Source organism: Ixodes scapularis, unplaced genomic scaffold (assembly GCF_016920785.2).
Source record: "Ixodes scapularis isolate PalLabHiFi unplaced genomic scaffold, ASM1692078v2 ptg000225l_1___fragment_3__unscaffolded, whole genome shotgun sequence".
Taxonomy (NCBI): domain Eukaryota; kingdom Metazoa; phylum Arthropoda; class Arachnida; order Ixodida; family Ixodidae; genus Ixodes; species Ixodes scapularis.
The window spans coordinates 81,615-103,320 of NW_024609942.1; the positions used below are offsets into that span (position 1 = coordinate 81,615).

Here is a 21,706-nt window from a genome sequence, read left to right on the forward strand (position 1 = left end):
GACCAAAACCGAGTCTCTGACTCAACTCTAGTCTCAGATCGTGAGACAGCCACGGAGAAGGCTCACTGGCGGTCTCAGAGTGAACAAAATGTCGGACGTGGCTACGACAAGTCGGGTCCAAGCCATCTTTGCCGCGTGGATGCTGTCGCGGGACCGCGTATTCCGCGACCGCTTTCACCCCTTCGACGTTTTCGACGAAGAGGGCCTCCAGCGTCGTTTTCGGTTTGGCCGCGATGGGATCATGTACATCGCCGACGTCTTGGCCAGCGACCTCATACGACCAACGAGACGCAGCCATGCAACCCCCGTCCTGATTCAAGTGCTCCTAGCGCTGAAATTCTTCGCTACCGGCACCTTCTTGATCACGGCGGGGGACTTTCTGCATCTGCATGAATCTACAGCGTCACGGTGCGTGCGACGAGTGGCCCTGGCTCTGGCAAAGCAAGCGCCGCACTTCATACGGTGAGAAAAAAAGAAGTCCTAACACTAGCGTTTCTTTTTGCCGGTGGGCCAGTCAGCTGCAACGTAATTTTGGATTTCGGGGAACAGAGACTTATTCAACTTGTTTCGTGAGAGAAAAGACTTCTTCAACTTGTTTTCGTTAAAGAAAACCTTTTTTTTTTCACTAACATGCAGCGCCATTATTTAGCCCTCGATATGCGTGCTCAAAGCGATGTCTGGTTATTGCTACGGTCCGTAATGGTGGGTGTGGTCCTCGGCACCCTCGGCACTATCTTTGTATTATGGAGTGTTTCTCATTACGAAAAAACAACGTGTTTCACAACATGTTAGCGGGAGTAGCTGGTGGATACTGAAGAACGTTTCGGAAAGGAGGGTGCGTTTCAAAACAGTAGCGAATAATACGTACTGATTCACACTCGATCGTGACAAGCTTTATGCGAATTTCCGACTACGTCATAATCGAACATGTGCTAGATTCAACCAACGTTATAATTTATTTTTCAACTGACAGTGTAAATCACATTTTCTACTTCAGGTGGCCAACAGCAGCGGAAGTCCCCGAACTGCAGCGGCAGTTCTACGCCGTGGACGGCTTTCCGGGCGTCGTAGGAGCCATCGACGGCACCCACGTTCGGATCCAAGGGCCACCGCTGCACGAGGAAGTGTTCGTGAACCGACACTTCTACCATTCCATCAACGTGGAGCTGGTGGTCGACGCGCGCTCAAGGATTCTCAACGTGGTTGCCAAGTGGCCCGGAAGCGTCCACGACTCGTACGTGCTGTCGCAGAGCAGTGTCGGGGAGAACTTCGCAACGGGCGCGTACGGCGGCCTCCTCATCGGCGACAGCGGCTACCCGTGCAGGCCTTGGTTGATGGCGCCTTTTCGATCGCCGACCACGCCGGCCGAGTGTGCGTACAACCAGACGCACGCAACGACTCGGTCCGTGGTCGAAAGGTAGGCTTTAGAGCTAGCTGCTCTCAGAGAAGACTAAGGCTATACGCACGACGTCGTGCACCTCGACCAGAGAATGGTAAACGAACGACGTAAACGGTTTGGTTCTCGTATAAAAACACAACTGTCACAACGAGATTTTCAAAGTGACCATCGTGGCATTGCAGATAGGGGCTACAGAGCCCAAGCACGCCGTTTCACTGCACAGCTAAATATAGTTCACCTAAAATAATTTGCTGGGTATACTTTCACGAGTAAAGCTATACACACTCCGGAGTGCACTTCAGACGGAAATGGCTATACGCACTCCGCTAAACTCGTATAAAACGAATGGTCACAACGAGTTTTCTTAGCGATAGCATAGCATAGTGGTTAAGGTGTCTGCTTTGTATGCAAGTGGACGCGGGTTCGATCCGCAGTAGGTCTACTTTTATTTTTCTTTTTTCTTGAACATTTTGTTTTGTCGAGGCATTTGGCGATATTTACGACATTTCTTTTTTGCGATGATCACTAAGAAAACCGAATGTTGTCGACGAAACTTCGCAGAACTAAATGGTATGGGACTCCCTTTCCGGAGGTGCGATCGGGGACGGCGGGGCTTAGTTTGCAGACTGGACGTCGCGAAGTGGCATGTACTGGCTATGTTTTGTAATTAGCAACCGTACACTGTCGCCGCGAAGCGGCGTGAATGCAGGCGGGGGGCTGGCTTAACACGCTCCCCAGTGATACCGCGCCGTTAGAAAAGGGTGGCCCGATCGGCATGAGCTCTCTGCGGAGTGAGTATAGCCATTTCTTCCGAAATGCACTCCGGAGTGCATATAGCTTCACTCTACTTTCACCACCAAGTTAAAATTGTTCTTTTTAGCTTTCATTCCACAATGTTACTATAATATTAGTCAGGGTGGGCCAGACTTGTAGCATTTCTTTTTAGCTCCTTCGGGGTTTCTTGTTTTAAATTTGCCGCAGGTTTTCTTGTTCCCTGCAGAACAAACATGGCATCTTTCTCACGTGCATTGGCAGGGGTGGGAATTGAGCCACGACTTTTGAGCCCAGAATCTCTGGGTTCTGCAGCATGCGCTTTCGCTATATATTTTCAGAGCTGTGGTGCACCACCGAATCCCCCTAGGGCCAGCAGTAATTGAATGCGATCCGAATGGGATTTGACTTTGCGCCTTTGCTTGGGAATGTTCCTATTTCGGTATATTGCGTAAGCGCTATGATTTTTCAGCACCAGAAGAGTTAGCGTATCGATAACCTCAAAACTGCAGCACGGATGAACTTCATGGCATTTCTTAAATTGATGCCCCATATTCATGTCGGTCGCAAGACATATATAATTCTACGAGATTGAAACCTGTGTAATTTACCTTGCAAGTCGGTCCGGGTGCTTCAGTCAAAGCGTTCGCTTGTGTTTAGAAACGGGTGAAATGTAGGAAAATATCTCGGCTGTTGCAGTTCAGTGCCCCCAACCGCAATTCTCATACGAAGGAGTGAACTGCAGGAAGTGCAGGTCTGTTAATCCAGAACTTAACAGAACTGCTTGGTGTGATAACACAGAGCCGTTAGCTCCGCCCCTTTAGATTTCTCTTCATTGCACAGAAAGTTTATCCTAAGTATAGGAAGTCTTGTCAATAAAGAGATGCAAAATGAGTGCGGTACCTGATACAAACACTGATGACAGCTCAGCCCCAGTGCTTGTTTGTGGAGAACATTCTTTTTACCCACAGCCTATAATGCGTGCTTGATGCCACGAGGGATGCACGTCTTGTTAGAAGATGTGAGTTGCTGTACATGTTGCAAGCCTAACTTGATTTTTTATTTATGTGGCACCCTCTTTCCACTGTCTGCGTAGAAAACACGATGCAGCAAACACATTCAGGTGATGCACCTTGATTTGATGGAGTGTCCAGATTATGTTCGGCGTGCCTGGCAGTTTCATAAATGCGGATAGCTGGTGCCCGAATCAAGGGGTCCATCTATCCACTTCTTCTCCATTAAATCAGCATAAAGAGTTTTTTGAGAGGTCTGTTCACCTTCGCGGCATCACCGCACCATTCGCAAACATGAGCCTCTCCTCCCTCTTTGTCTATTTACTGTAGTCCTCTTGGATGGAGTGCCCTCTCTGTCAAAATGAACCAGTTCTCTTTCAAGGCTAGTTCAGAACACAATCTCTCCGTGCCTCCCCCTTCCTGCCGATAACGAGTGGCATCACTTAACTGTGTTTCTTGCAGTGTGGTACCGGAGAAGGGTGGCAGTTAAGCCTGCCTTAGGTTATATAAAATGTGCCAGGGGCCCAATGAAGTTTTTCGATCGCAGGACGATCGGGCAGCTGAAGCGCCGCTTCCACTGCCTGCACGCCGAGCTGAGGATGCTGCCAGAACGCTGCTGCACCATCGCTGTGGCGTGCTGTGTGATGCACAACATTGCACAGCACTACACGTGCAGGGAAGGTGACTGTGACCTTCCACCAGAGGTTCCCGTGCCTCCATCGCCACCCGAAGCAGACGATGGGGTTGCGCGCCGACATGCAATTGTGCACCAACACTTTCGTGGTGAGATTTAAGCCTACAAACACAAGTTTATCCCTTATAAACTCGTGTAAGAGCAGCACTTTTTGTTACAAGATATCTTTTCAAGGTATTGGCCACATGGGATTTAAAAAATATATATATTTGTGCATCCAACACTTAATGTACTTGCAATCAAAATTAATGGTCTAATACACCTCCATTTCGAACCGGGAAAGAACAAAAGCATTTTAACAGACCTGGACTGCCATACATGTGCAAGCTTGTCACAATGTCTGTGGGCCCCTTTGTTGATTAATAGAAATAACGTAAAAAAGACACAGTCCACAGCTCACATAGGAAGAAAAGAAAAAAAAAAGATGATTCAACTGGTCGACATACAAAACGGGCCACTCATGGTGTAAACGTGAGCAGGAAAGCGATGACAGGGTAGAGGGTGAAAATCAAAAGATATTTACTGCCTTCACCAAGATGACAAAAACAGCTCACGCAAAAAAACTAGGCGATGCGCAGCACACGGTTGTGAGCAGACAAACAGAAAACCCAACAGTAGCTGAATACATAGCCACAGCCTCAAAGCGAACGGGCGCAGTACAAGTAAAAATGAGTCTTATCTGCCATCGACGCTGATCTAGGGGGCATGAATGCCTTTTTCATGGTTTTGGTCCAGTCAGTCGGACGATTTCATCTGGTGCACTTCCTCACCCACCTACGCCGCAACACAGGGACCAACAAAACTCGATGGGGAACAATGACTTTCCAGCGGCAGGCTCAACTCATTGCCGTCTTCACGACCGCAGGACAGGAGAGCAGAGTCTCCGACTGCTCTCTGGATTCTGGCCTTTTTTCCTGCCAGTCCACTTCTATATACAAGAGCTAGCAGCATTCTGGAGACACTTGCTTTGACGAATCAGAAACAAGCTTCTTCGCTCCAATCAAAACTCAATTTTGTGGTTTTCAGAAAAACAACAAACACAACGCTACTTTCACACTTCATCCAGCTGGAACAGCGTCATTGGGCGGTGGTGTACGCGGTCAGCCAACATTCTCCGTTCAGCGCATACAAAAAGTTGCCTTTCCGCTAACGAGCTGTGCCCCTACCGTTTCCCTTTGGCTTCCCCACATGGTTGAACCGAACACAAGTCAAACACAAACAAAACAAACCTTTGATTCTGGGTGGTACACATACACAAGGCGGCCTTAACATAAACAAGCCAGACCGCAGGAAGTTTCTCTTAGATACATTCGGCGTGGCACAACAGAACACACACACAAAAAGCAATCGGTTCTCGGTAGGATGCGTACAGTACACAGTACACAAGGCGGAGTTGAGATAAGAGAGCAAGGACGTTTAAATAGGGCAGGACCTGGCATGACGTCGTACCCAGTGACGCCGGAAAAAGAACCCAAGCCCAGACTGCCTCGCGCACCGACGCGCTCTCATCCAAACTAAATTCAACCAGGCTCCCATCGTCTGCTCTCCGCTCGGTCGTTAGGCTTGGGCTATGTCTGCTCCATGCCTGCGGTCTGCTTCGTCTGCTCGCTGTCGCGGCTGGCTTTCGATTCGATCGGCGCACCAAAAGATGTTTCGTTGCGAACGCGCATTCTCATCACGGCGGAGTGAAACCAACATCTTCAGGAAGCAGGGTTTGTTTGGCTTTCTCAACCCGCGATGGAATTCTCAACGTTTTTGTGTACGACGACTGACACGCGATCTCTTGCCAAAGCCGCGCTACGACGGCTCGTTCTAGACGACGCTCCAGGCACGGTCTCGCGGTGTCGAGAGCGTGCGCTACACACCCACTTCCTACTGGTCAGGCAACTGTTGGGCACCAAATCTCGCCTGTTCGACACCGATTCAGTGGACGCTGCCATCGCTGTCTTGAAATATTGGGGCAAACAACAGCGTTGCCACGGAAATGCCATGGCGACGAGGCTTGTTTGCCCCAAAAATCAATTTGACGAGCGCCCCATTGGGTGAGAAGAGTTCATGGTCACACCTACTTCCGTTACACTTCGCTCCATGTATGGAGAATACGGGCGCCACCTCCTGCCCCTTATAACCTCCTTGTAAGCGAGCCAGTCCCCGGTCGCTTCTTTTAGGGATTCACGGCCTGCTTTGACAGACCACTCCCGCTAAAGAAATGTAGCAACAACAAAACAAAACAAAAAAATAAAAATCGAAGGGATTCGTTACACTGAATCGCAATCTTGGTTTTGAAACGTGCCTTTCTTGCAGTATCTCTTGTTCTGTGGAAACACATTCCTGAGTGGCAGTCTTGCGTAAAGGCCCATACAGGCAATAGACCGATCTCACCAGCCAGTTTGACTGCACCACCACTGCTGCAATGCATCAAGAGAACTTCAGTCTTTCTGCTTGTGTAAGCACGAGATGGTACGAGTCCTCTCGTGCATTGTCCTGGCACCGCCGTCTGCCTCCTCTGAACTAAAGTTATGGTGGCACCACGCATGTGCCGAATTCTCAGTCAGATCAGTCTGTTGCGTTAGACTGCGTTGCGACTGCAGGTAACAAGGAAATATATACTTTGTATGCCGCGTGATAAGCAAATTAGGTGCTTCGTTTTATGTGAACTACAGACAATCCGCCGACTCAGGGCTACTTTTCGATGTAATGCAGTCAAACACACTAAAACGCAACTGCGTGTATGAGCGTTTACGACGTTGCACTGCCATTTTGCAGCTGCATTTTGTACTTTCTTTCATTCTCACTCCCACTCAGCTTTGACATCAGCAAATGGTGGATGCATTTGTCGTCTTCTTGAAATGCAAAAAGAAGACAAATGTGCTGGGATTTTGGCTCAAATTACCTCAAGGAACTTTGACAAAAGGCAGCAAGAAGGGAAAGGATTGTAACGAGTCCAAAGAGAAGAAAAGCATTGACGCTTACTGCATGCGGTGACATTGCACAAGCCTGTACAAATGCGGTGGTGTGGAAGGCAAACATTTTTCTTGAAGTGGGGCCCTTGCACGTGTTTATACAGTAATGATGTTCGCTTCTACTTGGCTGAGTGTGTAAAAGTTGCTGCATACCTTTTATGAAGCCATCATTTCTTTAGTTCTGCATGCTGCCAAACGAGATAATGCAGTGGAAGATTTGTGCATGCTAGATACTAAAGGTGGAGACATCGACGAGCACTAACCAGAAAACATATGCTTATTATATCTACAATCCCCTCCTTTAGGGCCTTCTTCTTAAGCAGCTAGTCCAAGCAGGGCAAAAACAGTCTTGCACCATTCTCTAAACATATAGGGTCGCATTCTGCGTCTCTTTTGATGCTTTGCGCTCTGCCTGTGCCGTTCTGAGCTCTTCAAGGGCTGTATTTAGCCAAACAAGGACGCATTGCTGCTTGAGTGGCATGTTTTCTGGCTTGCACGAGCAGGTCTTTATAATACTGCCTGTCTGCAGCCCGTGTGCCGGCTGCCGAACCTGCGGGCGGTGTGCTGGGGCTTCAGGCTGGTCGTGGACGAGGGGGTCCCGGTCGTCGTCGGCCCGGTGGTACTGGTCGCCCTTCAGCAGCAGCAGCTGCTGCCTCAGGCTCATGTGGTCCCTCCGCCATTGGCAGAGGCCTTTCCCGGCGTGGCAGAGGCCTTTCCCGGCGTGGCAGAAGCCCTTCCCGGCGTAGCAGAGGCCCTTCCCGGCGTGGCAGAGCAGCTGCTGCACCAGACTCCAGGGACGTCTTGTCCTCTTCCAGCAACCAGTCCGAAGGCTGGTAGTCTCGTTCCCTCAAACTCCGGCACCTCGAGGAAAATGACCCCGGAGTCCACATCGACCTTGTGGCTGAAAGCCCAACTTCTGGCCCAGCCTCATCAGTTGCTAGCCGCACATTGGCTGGGGCTGTGTTGACCCTGAGGACAATCCGCAAGGTTGTGTGTCATGTCACCCCTGTACATATTTTGCAAGCACTCTTATTTATTTATTTATTTTTGTTTCAGGAAATCTTTTTGTGTGCTTGTGGATCAAGCTTGATCCCTCAGGTCTTGGCCGTTGTGGCTATTGTAAAAGTAGCTAGGCTCGAGCAGAGCCAAAATACGTTGTGCAGGTCAAGCCCAATATTAGCTGTCGTGGCTATCAGTTGTGAATGCAGCTGGCTTCAAGTGGAGCCAGTGTGCAGTGTTGATGCTGATATGTTGTGTTCTAGTAGGAATGTCACAAAGACACGTTGGTTGCGAAGGTAAGAGCGTGGCATTGCTGCATGGCCGCGTGGCTAGCTCTAATGGGGCTGGCCTTTTATTGGGAATGTATGCGACAGCATAGATGGCGTTAGGAACCATACAAAACAAGTCATAACAGGTCCAAGCCACCCAATTTTCTGGTTGCTTGTCCCTGTGTTTCTTTCCAATGGTGAAAAGACTACTATGCTAAGTATCAGATGTGCTTGTGGTTATGCAAATTTAGGGGGTATGCTTGTCAGTGCTCATTGGACACCATATTCAAGCTTACGGCTCAGGATGACTTCTTATTGATATACCAAAAAAGACATTCTTCGTGTGGGCAATGTGCGTGTTGCAATTGTTGTGGAAGCTTGCCGTCGGCATTTGCTCAGCATCAACGAGCTCAGCTATGGCCACCAGTTGTCAAGGATCTTTCTCAGTTAAGAATTAAATAGTCCGAGCAGTAAATGTCGTACCGTTTAATCGGCCGTTCTTATAGTTCAAGGTATACAACAAAAAAACCTCCTGCCTCCTCTGCTGCTGCATTGTTTGGAGCCTTGTATGAAACTTGTCTGTAGTATTGCACCACAATGTCATGAGGCATCGATGTGATGAGGATATCGCAAAGCATGGCCGCGAAACTTCCGGTCGGCACGTTTAGTGAGTTGAGAGCTCGAATGTTCAGCTGCATAGTGTCGTACAAGTTCCTCAGACCCATGGTGTCTGTAGAAGATCGAACACGGGGAAGATTTCGAAGGGCCGCCAGGTGTACTTGCTCTATCCTCTTTTGATCACCAAAACGTTGCTTTAGTAGTTGAATGGCATCAGCATAGCACGCTTCCGTTGTGGGTAGCCCTGCTATTGCAGCTGCTGCGTCTCCAGTCAAGTAGCGGCGCAAATAATGAAATTTATCCATCGTTGACAACGTGCGATTTGAGTGAATTGTTCCTTCATACTGTTCCCAAAACGTCTGCCACTGGGTGACGTCCCCTCTGAAAGTAGTGATGTCCAGTTTTGGTAGTCTGGATCCACTCATCCTGAAGACTGTGTCATGCGCATTGGGCGTAGTCGTTGCTGTCGCCTGAACCATGGGGCGTCTACTGTTCTCCAATTCCGCAATCTTGAAGCCAAGCTGCGCAATAAACATGACGGCATGGCCTTGACATTCGGCAGCAGCAGCGTACTCGTCCTCCAACTCTGCTGATAGCAGCGGCTCTAACTCCTCGTTAATTCTATCAAGCTCCGCGTTGCTCGTAGTCAGGCGTTCTTTGAATCCGATGAGCCTGCTCAGGTCTATATCAGGGCTGTTCAGCAGTGTGGTAGCGTCGTTTATCATCCTGGTATTTTGGGCTCGTCAAGTGGTACGCTTCGCCTTCAGTCTGTCCATTGCGATTCGTTAGAGTCGATTGGCTTTCGCTTGGTTGGCAGGAATCCCTCTTGAAAGATCTTCGCGTTACAATCCCGATGATTTGCCTCCGTCGTTAAAGTCTCAGAGTTCCACTGTTAGGGTTAGCAACGAAAGTCACCAGTACCTGGTACATTTGCAGCTTCGTCTCGGCTCGGTGGTGATGTTGTGAAGCAGTTTCCCGGGTTTCGGCTCCAAAATGTCGAGGATCCTTCTCAGTTAAGAATTAAATAGTCCGAGCAGTAAATGTTGTACCGTTTAATCGGCCGTTGTTATAGTTCAAGGTATACAACAAAAAAACCTCCTGCCTCCTCGTCGTCTTCCAAGTATCGCTGTCATTTTCACTTCATCCTTCTCGATTTTCCACACCAGTAAACATTAACTGTTAAATGAGTGAGATAGGCCAATCTTATACATATTCGTGGCAGACTCTCAGCTTTGTCTTTACATTGATTTAACTTGGCATCTCAATACAATGAACCCAAAGAAAAGTAGTTCGAAGTGTTGTGTTTGTGACTTTCGTATCTACCCAGATGTAGTTTTCGATACAAAAGAAATTTGTGTTGCTGCTTGTCATGTTTCGGCTTCACTTCGCAAAACTTCTAGCCTGTGTATTTTGTAATGATGGTGTGGTGGAAACACAATCACCTTTGTATCGTTAGCATTGCATAACTCTTGGAAAATGTACCCTCTAGCATTTCAACAGTGTAGCAGACTAAGTCTGCTATCCATAAGTGCAGTGGCCTTTCACTGGAATGCCGACCTTGAATTTTAACTCGAGTAACATGGCTCTAAGTTTTAGTGTTCTTGGATGTGCATGGATTCTTCTTGCTCTGGATGGAACATGCCGGAATGTTTCCTCCATTGGGCTTAGTATTTAGTACTGCATACCCAAGATATGATTATAAATACAATGTTAGCTTTGCTAGTAGAACCGCTATTTGTGTAAACCTGAAGGCTCTAGACTTGACTGCATCAAATGGCACATCATGAATTCAAGTGTAACCGTAGAAACAGCAGTAACATGACAGCTCGCTAATTGGTGTCGATGCCCCCTTCTATGCCAGCAAAGGTTTGGGCTTGTACTGACGACTGCCAGCGCAGCTTCAGCCAGTGGTGCGAGTTGGTGGTTGTTGCGCCCTGTGCCTGTGGAAGACAAGGCTCTTTTTATATTTTGTTGATGCATTGGATCTCGGCTGATTGCGGCAAGCGCATTCGTTGTTTTAACTTGATTGTATTAAATGGTTGAAATACACAACTCTTGACTGCTTCTATAATTTATTTTGGGGAATGAGAAGTGAATAAAATTTCCCTCAGCACAGAATTTTGCTTGATTGTGGTAAAATCCAGAACTCTTCATTACTTATATAATTTAGCCGGGAAAATAAGAAGCAAACAAAATTCCTTCAGCACAAAGAATGTTTCATTTTTATGTGCAGTAACACGTATAACTCGCTGGTCGTGGAGTGTGCCTTCGTAGAAACTGTCAACTCTGCAGCTGCAAAATGCATGTTTTGGGCATGTAGTGCCCACTTCTTTCGTCGTTAAATAAAAACGTTTCAAAGGAAGCATTATGCAAAGCGTCAATGGATGCCGCGAGTTTAGCACGGATGCGATCTCCTGACATTCTTTCTTAGCAACTTATGTAATCTTGTAAAATATCTCTCGAATTACGCGTTTTCGTTTCTCCATTTCCTTCACCCATTGAAACTTTTCATCTACGTACCAAATTACTTTCTTCTTTACCTTGGAAGGGATTCGTGATGGACCGGCGACGTACAGAGCTATTCCTTTTTCTTAAAAAAATGGGGCACCTTAGCTCGAGCAAACATTTTGTAGACACCTTTATTCGGCGTATGCGCTGGATGGTGGTGACAGACGACACGTTCAGAACCGCGGCTCGCTGTCGCTTTTCACATGTAAGCGAGGTTTGCACGCAGTTAAGGCTGAACCGCATGTAAGCGATGCGTCGCTCGATTTTTGAATTTCTAGAGAGGCCACGTCGCTCATCACCTTCGTCGCTTGCCCCCGCCGCTTTGATGCGGTTTGCCTTGTCGCGAGAGTGACCGAGCAACAGCAAAAGGGGTTGCCGTCGTTTGTCTCGTCACTCGCCAAATGGCTTACATCGCTTAAACGACGGTCGTCGTTCGTCGCTGCCCAAAACGATCGCGGCGTAGCTGAAGCAGACGACCCCGTGTCGCCATCCACGTCTGTATTCTTCGCTTTCCCCTGTTTTCCCCAGATTCCCTCTCGAGGTACTGCTCACTCCGTTGTAGGTACCGAACTCAAGTTCTGACTTGACTGAGACGGTTCCGATTTCGTTTCGAGCAAGCGGCTCAACCGGCGTCTTACGCTGGGTCTCAGCTGAGACCCAAGATGAGACCACACGAGAAAACAAAATGTCGGACGTGGCTACCACCAGCCACTACGCACCGGCTACAAGTCATTTTTACCGGGTGAATGCTTTCGTTAAAGCGAGTTTAGACTACTTCTACGCCATCGACGTCTTCGACAGGAAAGTGAGGAAAGCCTGCCACGACTGTTTCGTTTTCGGTTTGGTGGTTTCGCAATCGCTTGTTTTCCTGTGAGCTTGACTGGTCACCCACGTCCTGGTGCAAGTGCTCAGGTAAGAAATAATATCAATAACACCACTGTTTAGTTGTGCTGTTTCGTAAAGGCAAATGTGAATAAGTTTGGCATAATTATAACTTATTTTTGCGGTTCAGTTCCTGACACAAATGCAGCGCCATCCATTCAAGAAGGAACGGAAAGCAAGACGTAGTACGTAGTCTTATTGTTCAGACGATTTTCAACCCGAGGAACACGGAGTTTGCCGAGGTACAGTTCCGAGGCAATCCTTTCTTTGTAAAATGATGTGTTTTGTGTTTAAAAACAGTCGGAAAAGCAAACAGTTTCTCAAAATGTCAGCGTCAACTCCCGACGGACGTCATGTTCCAAAACATTTTGGAAGATAGCGAGTAGCTTGATACGTTATAGCAGTGTTTATGAACCTTCGCTAGGAATTGTTATGGCGTGGCTATATATATTTGAATCGAAACTGCGCTAGAATTTTTATTGTCTGTCATGAACGAATCCCAGACATATTTCTCCACTTCAGGTGGTCACCAGCAGCGAAGCTCCTCGGAACCAACGCCGGACAAGTAGGTAGTCCTCTTGGTGGTCGGCATATGCTCTCAGATCGTGAGGTGGTCGCCAAGTGGCAAGGAAGCACCCATGACCTCCACATGCTATCGCAGAGCTGTATCAGAGACAACTTCGGAGGAGGAACTTCAAACGGGCTCGTCATCGTGGATGGCGATCGGCTACGATGGCCGTGATTGATCGTGCCCTACCGCTGGGTAGACACGCCAGCGGAGTGCGCATACAACCAGGTGCACAGAAAACTGGAAAAAAAAAGTAAGGGTTAGAGGTAAGGGTTGTTTTTGAATTAGTTAGGTACAAGTACTAATCATGCTGTCTACGAATATCTCGGGGCCAACTTTTTTTAAACGGTCTGATCATACTGTGCCTGAAATAATGAGGCCGTAACTAACAAACTTTTTTCAGTACACTTCAAGTATAGTCACTGCTAGATCCTGGCCGGTAGATGATGACAAGATACAATTAACTATTTATTAACTCAAGATACAAAGGCTACATGACAACGTGACAGGTTTGTTGGCTGGTGTAGGCCGTTGACTGCATGCTTTGCAATGTTCGCGCGGTGTAGCATGGTCTTCTAGGTTTGGCATCTGTTTCCAGATGGTACCACCACAATACACAACACTCCTTCCCCCTAAGTGAACTCTTTCTCGAAGAGCTCGAGCCCCGTCTGATCTCTTCTGCCTGGCCACATCCACATCTTGCACTGGGCCCATCACCAACGTTTGCACTGCGCTGCCTGTATCCGGGTGCCCGGGTGGTTCAGGACGAGCAGCTTGCCGTTCTCCATGGCTGATGCTGTCTGTTGCAACTCTCAATGCACCGCTCCTACACACCGTGTCGACAGAACGTCGCATGATAATGCCCTCCTGGGTGCGGGTTTTGTAGGAAACTGGACCCGTCATTTCAACCACTGTCGCCAGTATCCATGAAGGGCCACTGCTGTAGCTGCATATGAATACTGGGTCTTCTGTTCGAAACATTCGTGACTTCGGTTGGGCTCCTTCGCTGGAATTTTCATCAGCTCCCTTCCTCATGCTCTCAGTCAGGTCTGGGTGCAGTCGGTCAAGTATCGTCTTCGACCTCCTGTTCATCAGCATATCCACTGGGCTCTTGCCTGTCATCATGCATGGTGTTACATGCTCCTGTAGCAGAAAACTGGTCAGATGCTGCCCTCATGTTCCCTTTTACAATATGCTGTAGCGAATCTTTCGTTGTGTGCACCATGCGCTCTGCTTGTCCGTTAGTTGACGGGTGGAAGGGTGCTGACGTGATGTGTCTGATGAGACCGGCTTTCAAGAATGTGCGGAATTCTTCGGAGGTGAACTGAGCCCCGTCATCCGAGACCACGGTGCTGGAGTTGCATTTCATGCGTCTACTGAGGCACGAGGAGGTGCAGGTCGTGACTCTTGGCATGCCATGCACTTGATCACATGCTCTTCTTATGCTTCTGTCCATCTTGGGCCACCACACATAGCTGCGAGCCAGAGCCTTCATTTGGTCGATGCCAGGATGTCCGACATGGAGGGCCTCCAGCAACACCTTCCTGCCTTCTGGGGGAATTACGACCCTGTTCCCCCAAAGTATACATCCTTTGTGAACCGGCATCTCATGTTGTCGAATCTTGAATGGCTGGAAATTTGCCTCAAGGCCGCCTGGCAGCTAACCCTTCAGAGCCCAGTTGAGAACCCTTCAAACGGTGTTCTTTGCTGTCATTTGTGCGCCGTCCTTGGCGTGGAGCGGTGGATTGGATGTGTTCTCCAGAAACAAAACTTCTAGAGGAGGTGGCACCACAAACTCTGGAATGGTAAGTGAGAGGCAACTAAATGCATCGGCATGTTGTATGTCCTTCCGAGGTCAATGATCCAAACTGTAGTTATAAGCATTCTGTAGGATCGTCCAACGCAACATTCGTGGAGACAAGATGTATGGCATTTGCTTTGCAGGTGTGAACAGTCCCAAAGGTGGTTTGTGGTGTTATGATCTCGAAGGCAATACGTGTAGTCGTGGAACTTCTTTACGCTTGCCAGCACTGCATAGGCTTCTTTGTTGATTTGAACATAGTTTGGCTTAGTAGATGTCAATGTGCGGGAGTAAAATGCGACGGGGACCTCTTTGTCATATTCCGGTCGACGGCCAAGTACAGCTTTAATGTATGTCTTATGGCGAGGCATCACAAGTGTGCACAAAGGGCTTTGTTTCATCATAATGGTGCAGCACACTTGCTGAGGACAGCAGCTGCTTGCGTTCGTTGAAAACTTGTTCATGAAGAGGCGTCCACTCCCACCGTGCCTCTTTGTCAAGTAGCTGACGTAGTGGCTCGGCCACTGCTGCCTTTTTCGTAGAAAGATGCAATAGAAGTTTAGCAGTCTTAGGGAAGCCTGTAGCTCCTGTTTGCTTGTTGGTACTGGTGCCTCATGAATCGCCTTCACCTTTTCTTTTGTTGGGTGCACACCCGTCTCGTCAATAAGAAATCCCAGGAACTCGAGCTGCGACACTTCAAAATGGCACTTTTCACTTCTTACCCTGAGTCCAGCATCAGCAAGACGGTGCAGGACTTCCTCGAGGTGGCCTGCCAACTCTTCTTTGGTGCTTGCAGCAATTAGAACGTTATCGAATTATGACACAACCCCGGTGATCCCCTTTAGGAGGTCGTCCATGAAGCTCTGAAAGATCCCAAGAGCAACATTTACTCCAAACCGTAGCCACTTCACTCGAAATGCTCCTCGATGGGTTGTGATCGTTTGTGCCTCCGCCGCTTCTTCATCAATCACCAGCTGCTGGTAAGCTTCTGCCAAATCCAGTTTTTCAAACAGCCTCCCCCCCCCGAGAGTGATGTCAGGAGGTGCTGTACCATGGGTGTCAGGTACGGGTGTTGAGCCAGTGCCTTGTTGAAAGTGCACTTGTAGGCGCCGCATATTCTAATGTTTCCAGTTGCCTTCATGGGCGTCACAATCGGGGTCTCCCACTTTGGTTGCATGACCGGCTCGAAAATGCCTTGTTCAATAAAGCAATCAAGTTCAGCGTCAATTTTAAGCGTGAGCGCAAAGCGCATTTGCTAGGGTTTTATGCGGATTGGCATCATTGTAAAGTCAAGGTGCTGCGATACTGGGGGTCCCTCAAACTTCTCAATCTTTTACCCAAAAACGCCATCGTACTTTGCAAGCACACCTTCAATAGACAGCCCTGTGACCTTATTTACCCCTAGCAGCCTGATTCCCAATGGTTTAAACCAGTCCATGCCAAGGAGGGTTGTCCACTGTCCCTGTGTTACTGGCAGTTTCTGGTCTCCTTCGAAACTGCTGTGCTTGACATGGACCTTATACACCCCCTTTATCTGCACCGTATTGCAATGGAAATCTGACTAGCGATTGAAATGGCTCACCCGGTGCAGCATCTTCTTTATGACCTCATTTGTTTGTTCTGGGATGATCGATAACTCTGACCCCTAGTCAACTTCCATCATTGCCGACGTCCGGTGCTTACGTGTCTGCGATGCCTGTGGCGGGGCCAGTTGGTTAGTATCGTACATATCATCAGATTGTGTGTTCAAGTTCAGAACGTTCGCCATGGTTTTGGATCCTCTTGTTCCCATGGCCTGCTCTGCGCTCATTGTTTCATGCGACACACACAGTCGATGCGGCCGATTTTTCTGTATAAGTGACTCTGGGCATCCTTAAATTGACAATACTCCCGTGCGTGAGCTCCTCTGCACCCATTGCAAGGCTTTGTTTTCCCGTGGTATACTGTTTCCTTGTCGGTTGCCTAAGCGTGTTTTCTCCTTCCTCTTAGTCCTGATGTATGGCAACGTTGGTTGCCACAGTTGGTTCTCCTCCCCTCACATCGTGGTGCTTTGAGCCGCCGCTTCAGCTGCCAGCACTTCTTCCTGAGCGATCTTGAACGAGAGTTTTTTTTTTGCGAAAAGTCGAGCTTCAAGAGTTTCATCCCTCAGGTCACACACGAGTAGATCTCACAGTGTTTCCGTGAGATTTGGAAAGTTGCAGTTTTGTGACAACTGCCGTAGTTCCACAATGAATAAGGCCACAGACTTCTCGGGACCCTGATTCCGCCGGTAAAGGCATTCTGGCGTACAATCTCCGACGGTTGGCTGAAGGTCTTCGTTTTGGGAGTTGCCAACGCGAGTATACTATAGTGACTGTACTAAGTCAAAAATGGCAGCACCGCAAACGCTAAAAAAAAAAACAGCACGTTTTCTGGTTGGGTTGGTGATATCGTTGGCCTCGAGGTGGAAGTTCAATCTTGCCTCGTAGGCGTCCCACTTCTCCGGAAACGCAGGGTTGAATTCTCCTATCTGTCCCAGGGTCGCCATTTCTTGTCGAGGGTACAAGGGGGGTACCCGAACAAAGGGCGATGTTCACAAACCTTCTGCCTCACCTGTACGTTCCGATGTGGGGCCGTAGAGTGCGGCAGTCTCTATGCAATCTTATCCTCATCACCACATGATAGATCCTGGCCAGTAGATGATGACCGGATAACATGAACTATTTATTGACTCAAGATACAAAGGCTACGTAATGAAGACATGATAGGTTCACTGGCTGGCGTTGGCCGTTGACTGCGTGCGTTGCATTTTTTCCGCGGTGTGGCGTAATCTTCTAGAATTGCGGTCCGTGTCCCCGATGGTGCCACCACTCTACACACAACAGTCACCATGAACAGTCTGTTGAAACTGTGGCTATTGCCAGAAACTTTCGAATAGGACACTGAAGTAAAAGTTTTTGTCAGAAAAAATGGGTGATTACAAGCACAGAGACATCAGGACCATTCAGCAGATGGGGAGGGCGACAGTGGTGGGGGGGAAGGGCAAGTTTGCACTCCTCCCCCATATCTTTTCCATTAAATTTCTGACCTGTCGGGGGGGCAGTCTCTCCCCCGCCCCCCTATTTCGTTTCGACGCCACTGTACAAGCAGAATGTGATTACAACCATCATGTCTGTAGTCGACTATATACTGGTGGTTGAGGCGACGGCCATTTGCAGCGAGAGCTATGGTAAAATGCGCCTGATTCAGCTGTAGCACTTGCTATGTATCGCGGCGATAGTTTCATTGAGTCGCCCCGCAACAGAGTAACTGTCAAAGAAAAGAAAGTCCGAGTGGCAGAGGAGGGCTGCGGCTGCACAGTTGGCAGGACTCTTCGTGGCGGTGCATTGACAACACTTTTTAACATTTATGTTCACACACTCTTTGCATCAGCCTTGCCTGTTCATGATAACGATGCCCTTTGCCTTTATCTTCATGATGTAGTTTCTATGTTTTGAGCGCACCTTCGGGGCCTCCTCGCCGAGTACGGGAAGCATGCCTCGCCGCGAGCTCGGCCAGGCAATGATCAGTCGGCAGTGGCCCCCAAATGCATGCTCGCTGAAACGCTGCCACCGAAACATCGGCCTTTGCGGTCCATGACATATGGATCCTTGCATTGTTTATCAATACTTCACTAACTCATAACTTTACTATAAGTGGCGTCTAGAGCCGCTGGTCAAATAATTGCAGGATTCCAGTTATGCCTTGAACCGCATATTTAAATTTGTTCTTCCGACACAATAGCCTTTCGCATCAAAACTTTGTCGGTGGCATATTGGAACTTTCTGCTCGTAGCACACTTTACCAACGCCGAAATATCCCGTACAGGCTGGTTGAATGTCGTCATCGTACGTTTGGCACAGTTTTTCAAGTTCGCATGCCAAAAACCAGGTAGTTTTGTAGAAAATATGGTGCACATCAGTGCATGTCCGGGCAATTTGTGGCATCCTATGCCTTGGTAAGTGCTTCCATGTGGTGGGAAGTCAATCACCAGCATGGTGCGGGGCCCCGGTTTGTTTGCCGTCTGATAAGCAAGTTAGTTGCTTTGTTTTATATGAACCACAGGCAGCCCAAGGAGTTGTGGCTACTTTTCGATACAGTGCAGTCAAACGCACTGAAACGAAACTGTGTGTATGGGCCTTTACGCCGCTGCGCTTCCATTTTGGACCTGCAGTTTGTACTTTCTTTCGTTGTCGTTCCCACTCGGCTTTGACGTCAGTGGATCATAGATGAAGGTTGCTCAAACATAAAAAGGGAGATGAATAGTTAGGTGTTTTGGCTGAATATGCCTTAAGCAACTTCGACAAAGGCAGCAAGAAGGGAGATGATTGTAAGGATTGCAAAGGAAAAAAAAAGCTTTGATGCTGACTGCATGCCACGTCGGCGGTGACATCGCTCAGGCCTGTACAAATGCAATGGTGCGCAAGGCAAACATTTTTTTTTGCGGGTGCGGTCTTTACGCGTGTTTATTACACTAATGACTTTCACTTTTACTTAGCTGAGTGTGTAAAAGTCGTTGCATTTTTTTATGATGCATCATTTCTTTAGTTTTTCATGTTGCTAAATGAAATACATAATGCAGTGGAATTTTTTTGCATACTTGGAACCAAAAAGACATTGAAGAGAACTAACCAAAAAAAAACTGTTTATTGTATTTACAAAGTAAAGCTAAAACGGCAGTGCCTCTTTGCCAAACTAAAGGCCCCTCCTCCCCTTTAAGGGTCTTGTTGTAGGGCCTTCCCAAGTAACATGAAAATTTTTTCTCCCTGTTCAATATACAAGTTTGCAGCCTTTTTCATCATTTCGGCAGCCTCGCAGGCTGCCCTTGCTGCCCTTGCCTGCTCTTCCGTCGCTTTCAGTTTGGCAAGGAGGCACTGCCGTTCTAACTTTACGTTCTCGTGTTGTTGCTCCATGATGTCCTTATAGAACTGTTTGTCTGCAGCCCGTGTGCTGGCTGCCGAGCCTGCGGGTGGTGCGCTGGGCCTCCAGAGCGGTCGTGAACGAGGTGGTCCCTGCCGGCCCAGTGGTGCCGGTCGCCCTTCAGCAGCAGCTGCTGCCTCAGGCGGTCCCCCTGCCACAGGAGGAGGCCCCTCCCGACGTAGCAGCGCAGCTGCTGCACCAGGCTCCACGGGTGCCTCATCCTCGTCCATCGGCCAGTCCGGAGGCTCGTAGTCCTGCGTTTCTTCGGACTCCGGCACCTCGAGGAATGCGACCCCGGGGTCCACTTTAACTTCGTAGTTCAGGACTCTGTCCTCTCCAACCTCCTCGTCAGTAATTGGCTGCACGCTGACTGGTGCTGTGCTGGCCCTAAGGAAAATACACCAGAATGTCAGTCTTGTCACCCTTGTACATAATTTGAAACACTCTTATTTGTATTTCATTCATGCTTTTTGTGTGCATGTGGATCAAGCTCGACTCCTCAGCTCTCGGCCATTGCTGCTATTAGTTGTGAAAGTATGTGGGCTTTAGTAAAGCCAGCCTACAGTGTGCAGGTCAAGCCCGATCTTGACTGTTGCGGCTATTAGTTGTGAAAACAGCTGGCTTCATGGAGATCCAGCTGGCAGTGTTGATGCCGGCCAGATATTTCTGGTTGCTTGTCCCTACAATTCTGTTTTATGTCAAAGACTACCATGTTGAGCAACAGATCTGCTCAGGGTGATTCCAAATTTATTGGTAGTGTCTACTGGTCGGTGCTTAATAAATTGTACTCACTGTACACCATATTTGAACTGACTGCTCAGGATTACTTCTGATTTCTTTTATTTATCAATACTGTTCACCCTTTCAAGGTGGTTTTATTTCAGAAAAGACATTCCTCATGGTATGCAATGTGCATGTTGGAAGTGTTGCAAGAGCTTGACGTCAGCATATGCTCAGCAGCAGCGAACTCAGCTGTGACAGTGAATGCTACCTACGAAATGAGCGAGATTTCAGAGCACTAATCTCGCACAAATATGTTTATGCAACAGACTGTCTCAGCTTTGTGCCTTCATTCATTTGACTTGCCATCTCAATACAACGGACCTGAAGCAAATGAGGTCCAAGCTTTGTGTCTGTGACCTTTGGGTCTTTGTAGCAGTAGAATTTTCAACATAAAACAATATATTTTTTTGCTGTTTGTCATAGTTCAGCTTCACTTCATAAAAGTCTAGCCTGTATACGGTAGTCTTGCGATAATTCGAACTCGGATATTATACTTCTGGTTAATTCAAACAAATTTCCTAAGTGTGGTTGTCTCGCTATGTTCTTAGTGTATCCATATGCCACTTAAACCAAATTCCGTTTTCCTGTAATTCATATTTTTTGTTCTTGCAGCCCTTTTGTTGAGTGTGCTTCTTTCCGAGCACCGGTACACTGCAGAGGGAACACCCATGGAGCTGTTGCTTCTTTGCAATGCACCGGTGCTCGGTGATAAGCGCACTCAACGGGGCTCATGCGGAAATTTCTACAGCAACTTGCGCAGACGCTGTGATCTGGTAGCATGGCGTACACCGAGCGCCGGCACATTGCGGAGAAGCAACAGATCCATGGGTGTTCCCTCTGCAGTGCACCGATGCTCGGAAAGATGTGTACTAAACAAAAGGGCTGCAAGAACAAAAAATATGAATTACAGGACAACGGCATTGAATTTAAGTGGCATAGCATGGGCAAGTCACAACGTCCTCACAAGTTGCTATGAAAACTGTGGTGCAGTGCCCGCTTTTATTGTTCACGTGTCCCCCGTTTAATAGTTCACACTAGACAACTTCTTGACCCGATGAACAAACTGAATTTCGTTTTGAGTTGTCATGTGCTCTTTGAACAGCCCACAACAATGAACATTTTTGAGGGATAAATAAACTTTTGTCTTACATTTCACGAATGTTTCATGTGTAGCATACCTGGTTATGATCAGTAGGCCTATGTAAAGGAAAGCATGAAATATCTTCTGTGTATGTGAAGCCACTCATAAGGCAAATCATATATTTATCTTGCATCATTATTTAGATAAATTTCTGATAAATCAAACAAAATTCATGGCTTCCTGGAGTTTGAAATCATGAGAGTATAATGTATTTTGTAATGGTAGTGTAGTAGAAACAATCCCCTTTGTCTTGTTCGGATTACATGATACCTTTTTAAGATATACCTTCTACCATTTCAGCAGTGTACCAGCCTAAGTCTGCTATCATTTTTCTTTCCCAAACTTTCAAGACTCGGCCA

At 47.9% G+C, this 21,706-nt stretch overlaps 2 protein-coding genes and 1 long non-coding RNA gene across 3 annotated transcripts; 2 read left to right on the forward strand and 1 right to left on the reverse strand.

Annotated features, from left to right (window-relative positions):
• The first annotated feature begins 241 nt into the window (after nucleotides 1–241).
• LOC120844905 (putative nuclease HARBI1) lies at nucleotides 242–7,807 on the forward strand. The gene is made up of 5 exons (XM_040216906.1): nucleotides 242–462; nucleotides 998–1,417; nucleotides 3,731–3,966; nucleotides 7,370–7,507; nucleotides 7,656–7,807. Exons 1-5 carry the CDS (start codon nucleotides 242–244, stop codon nucleotides 7,805–7,807), a joined length of 1,167 nt encoding a protein of 388 aa, XP_040072840.1.
• Nucleotides 7,808–8,608: 801 nt separating this feature from the next.
• LOC120844904 lies at nucleotides 8,609–9,451 on the reverse strand. The gene has a single exon (XM_040216905.1). It carries the CDS (start codon nucleotides 9,449–9,451, stop codon nucleotides 8,609–8,611), a length of 843 nt encoding a protein of 280 aa, XP_040072839.1.
• A 2,849-nt stretch (nucleotides 9,452–12,300) lies between these two features.
• LOC115318357 lies at nucleotides 12,301–19,490 on the forward strand. Its single transcript, XR_005716502.3, has 3 exons — nucleotides 12,301–12,358; nucleotides 12,639–12,681; nucleotides 19,446–19,490. It is a non-coding gene; the product is annotated as an uncharacterized LOC115318357 (long non-coding RNA).
• The last annotated feature ends 2,216 nt before the right edge of the window (nucleotides 19,491–21,706 follow it).

Excerpts from the sequence above, each read along its gene's own strand:
- LOC120844905 (XM_040216906.1), top strand. The coding sequence starts at position 242 with ATGTACATCGCCGACGTCTTGGCCAGCGACCTCATACGACCAACGAGA. Across the intron at positions 463-997 it reads CAAGCGCCGCACTTCATACG|GTGGCCAACAGCAGCGGAAG; the intron begins GTGAGAAAAAAA and ends TTTCTACTTCAG. Across the intron at positions 7,508-7,655 it reads TGCTGCCTCAGGCTCATGTG|CAACCAGTCCGAAGGCTGGT; the intron begins GTCCCTCCGCCA and ends GTCCTCTTCCAG.
- LOC120844904 (XM_040216905.1), bottom strand. The coding sequence starts at position 9,451 with ATGATAAACGACGCTACCACACTGCTGAACAGCCCTGATATAGACCTG.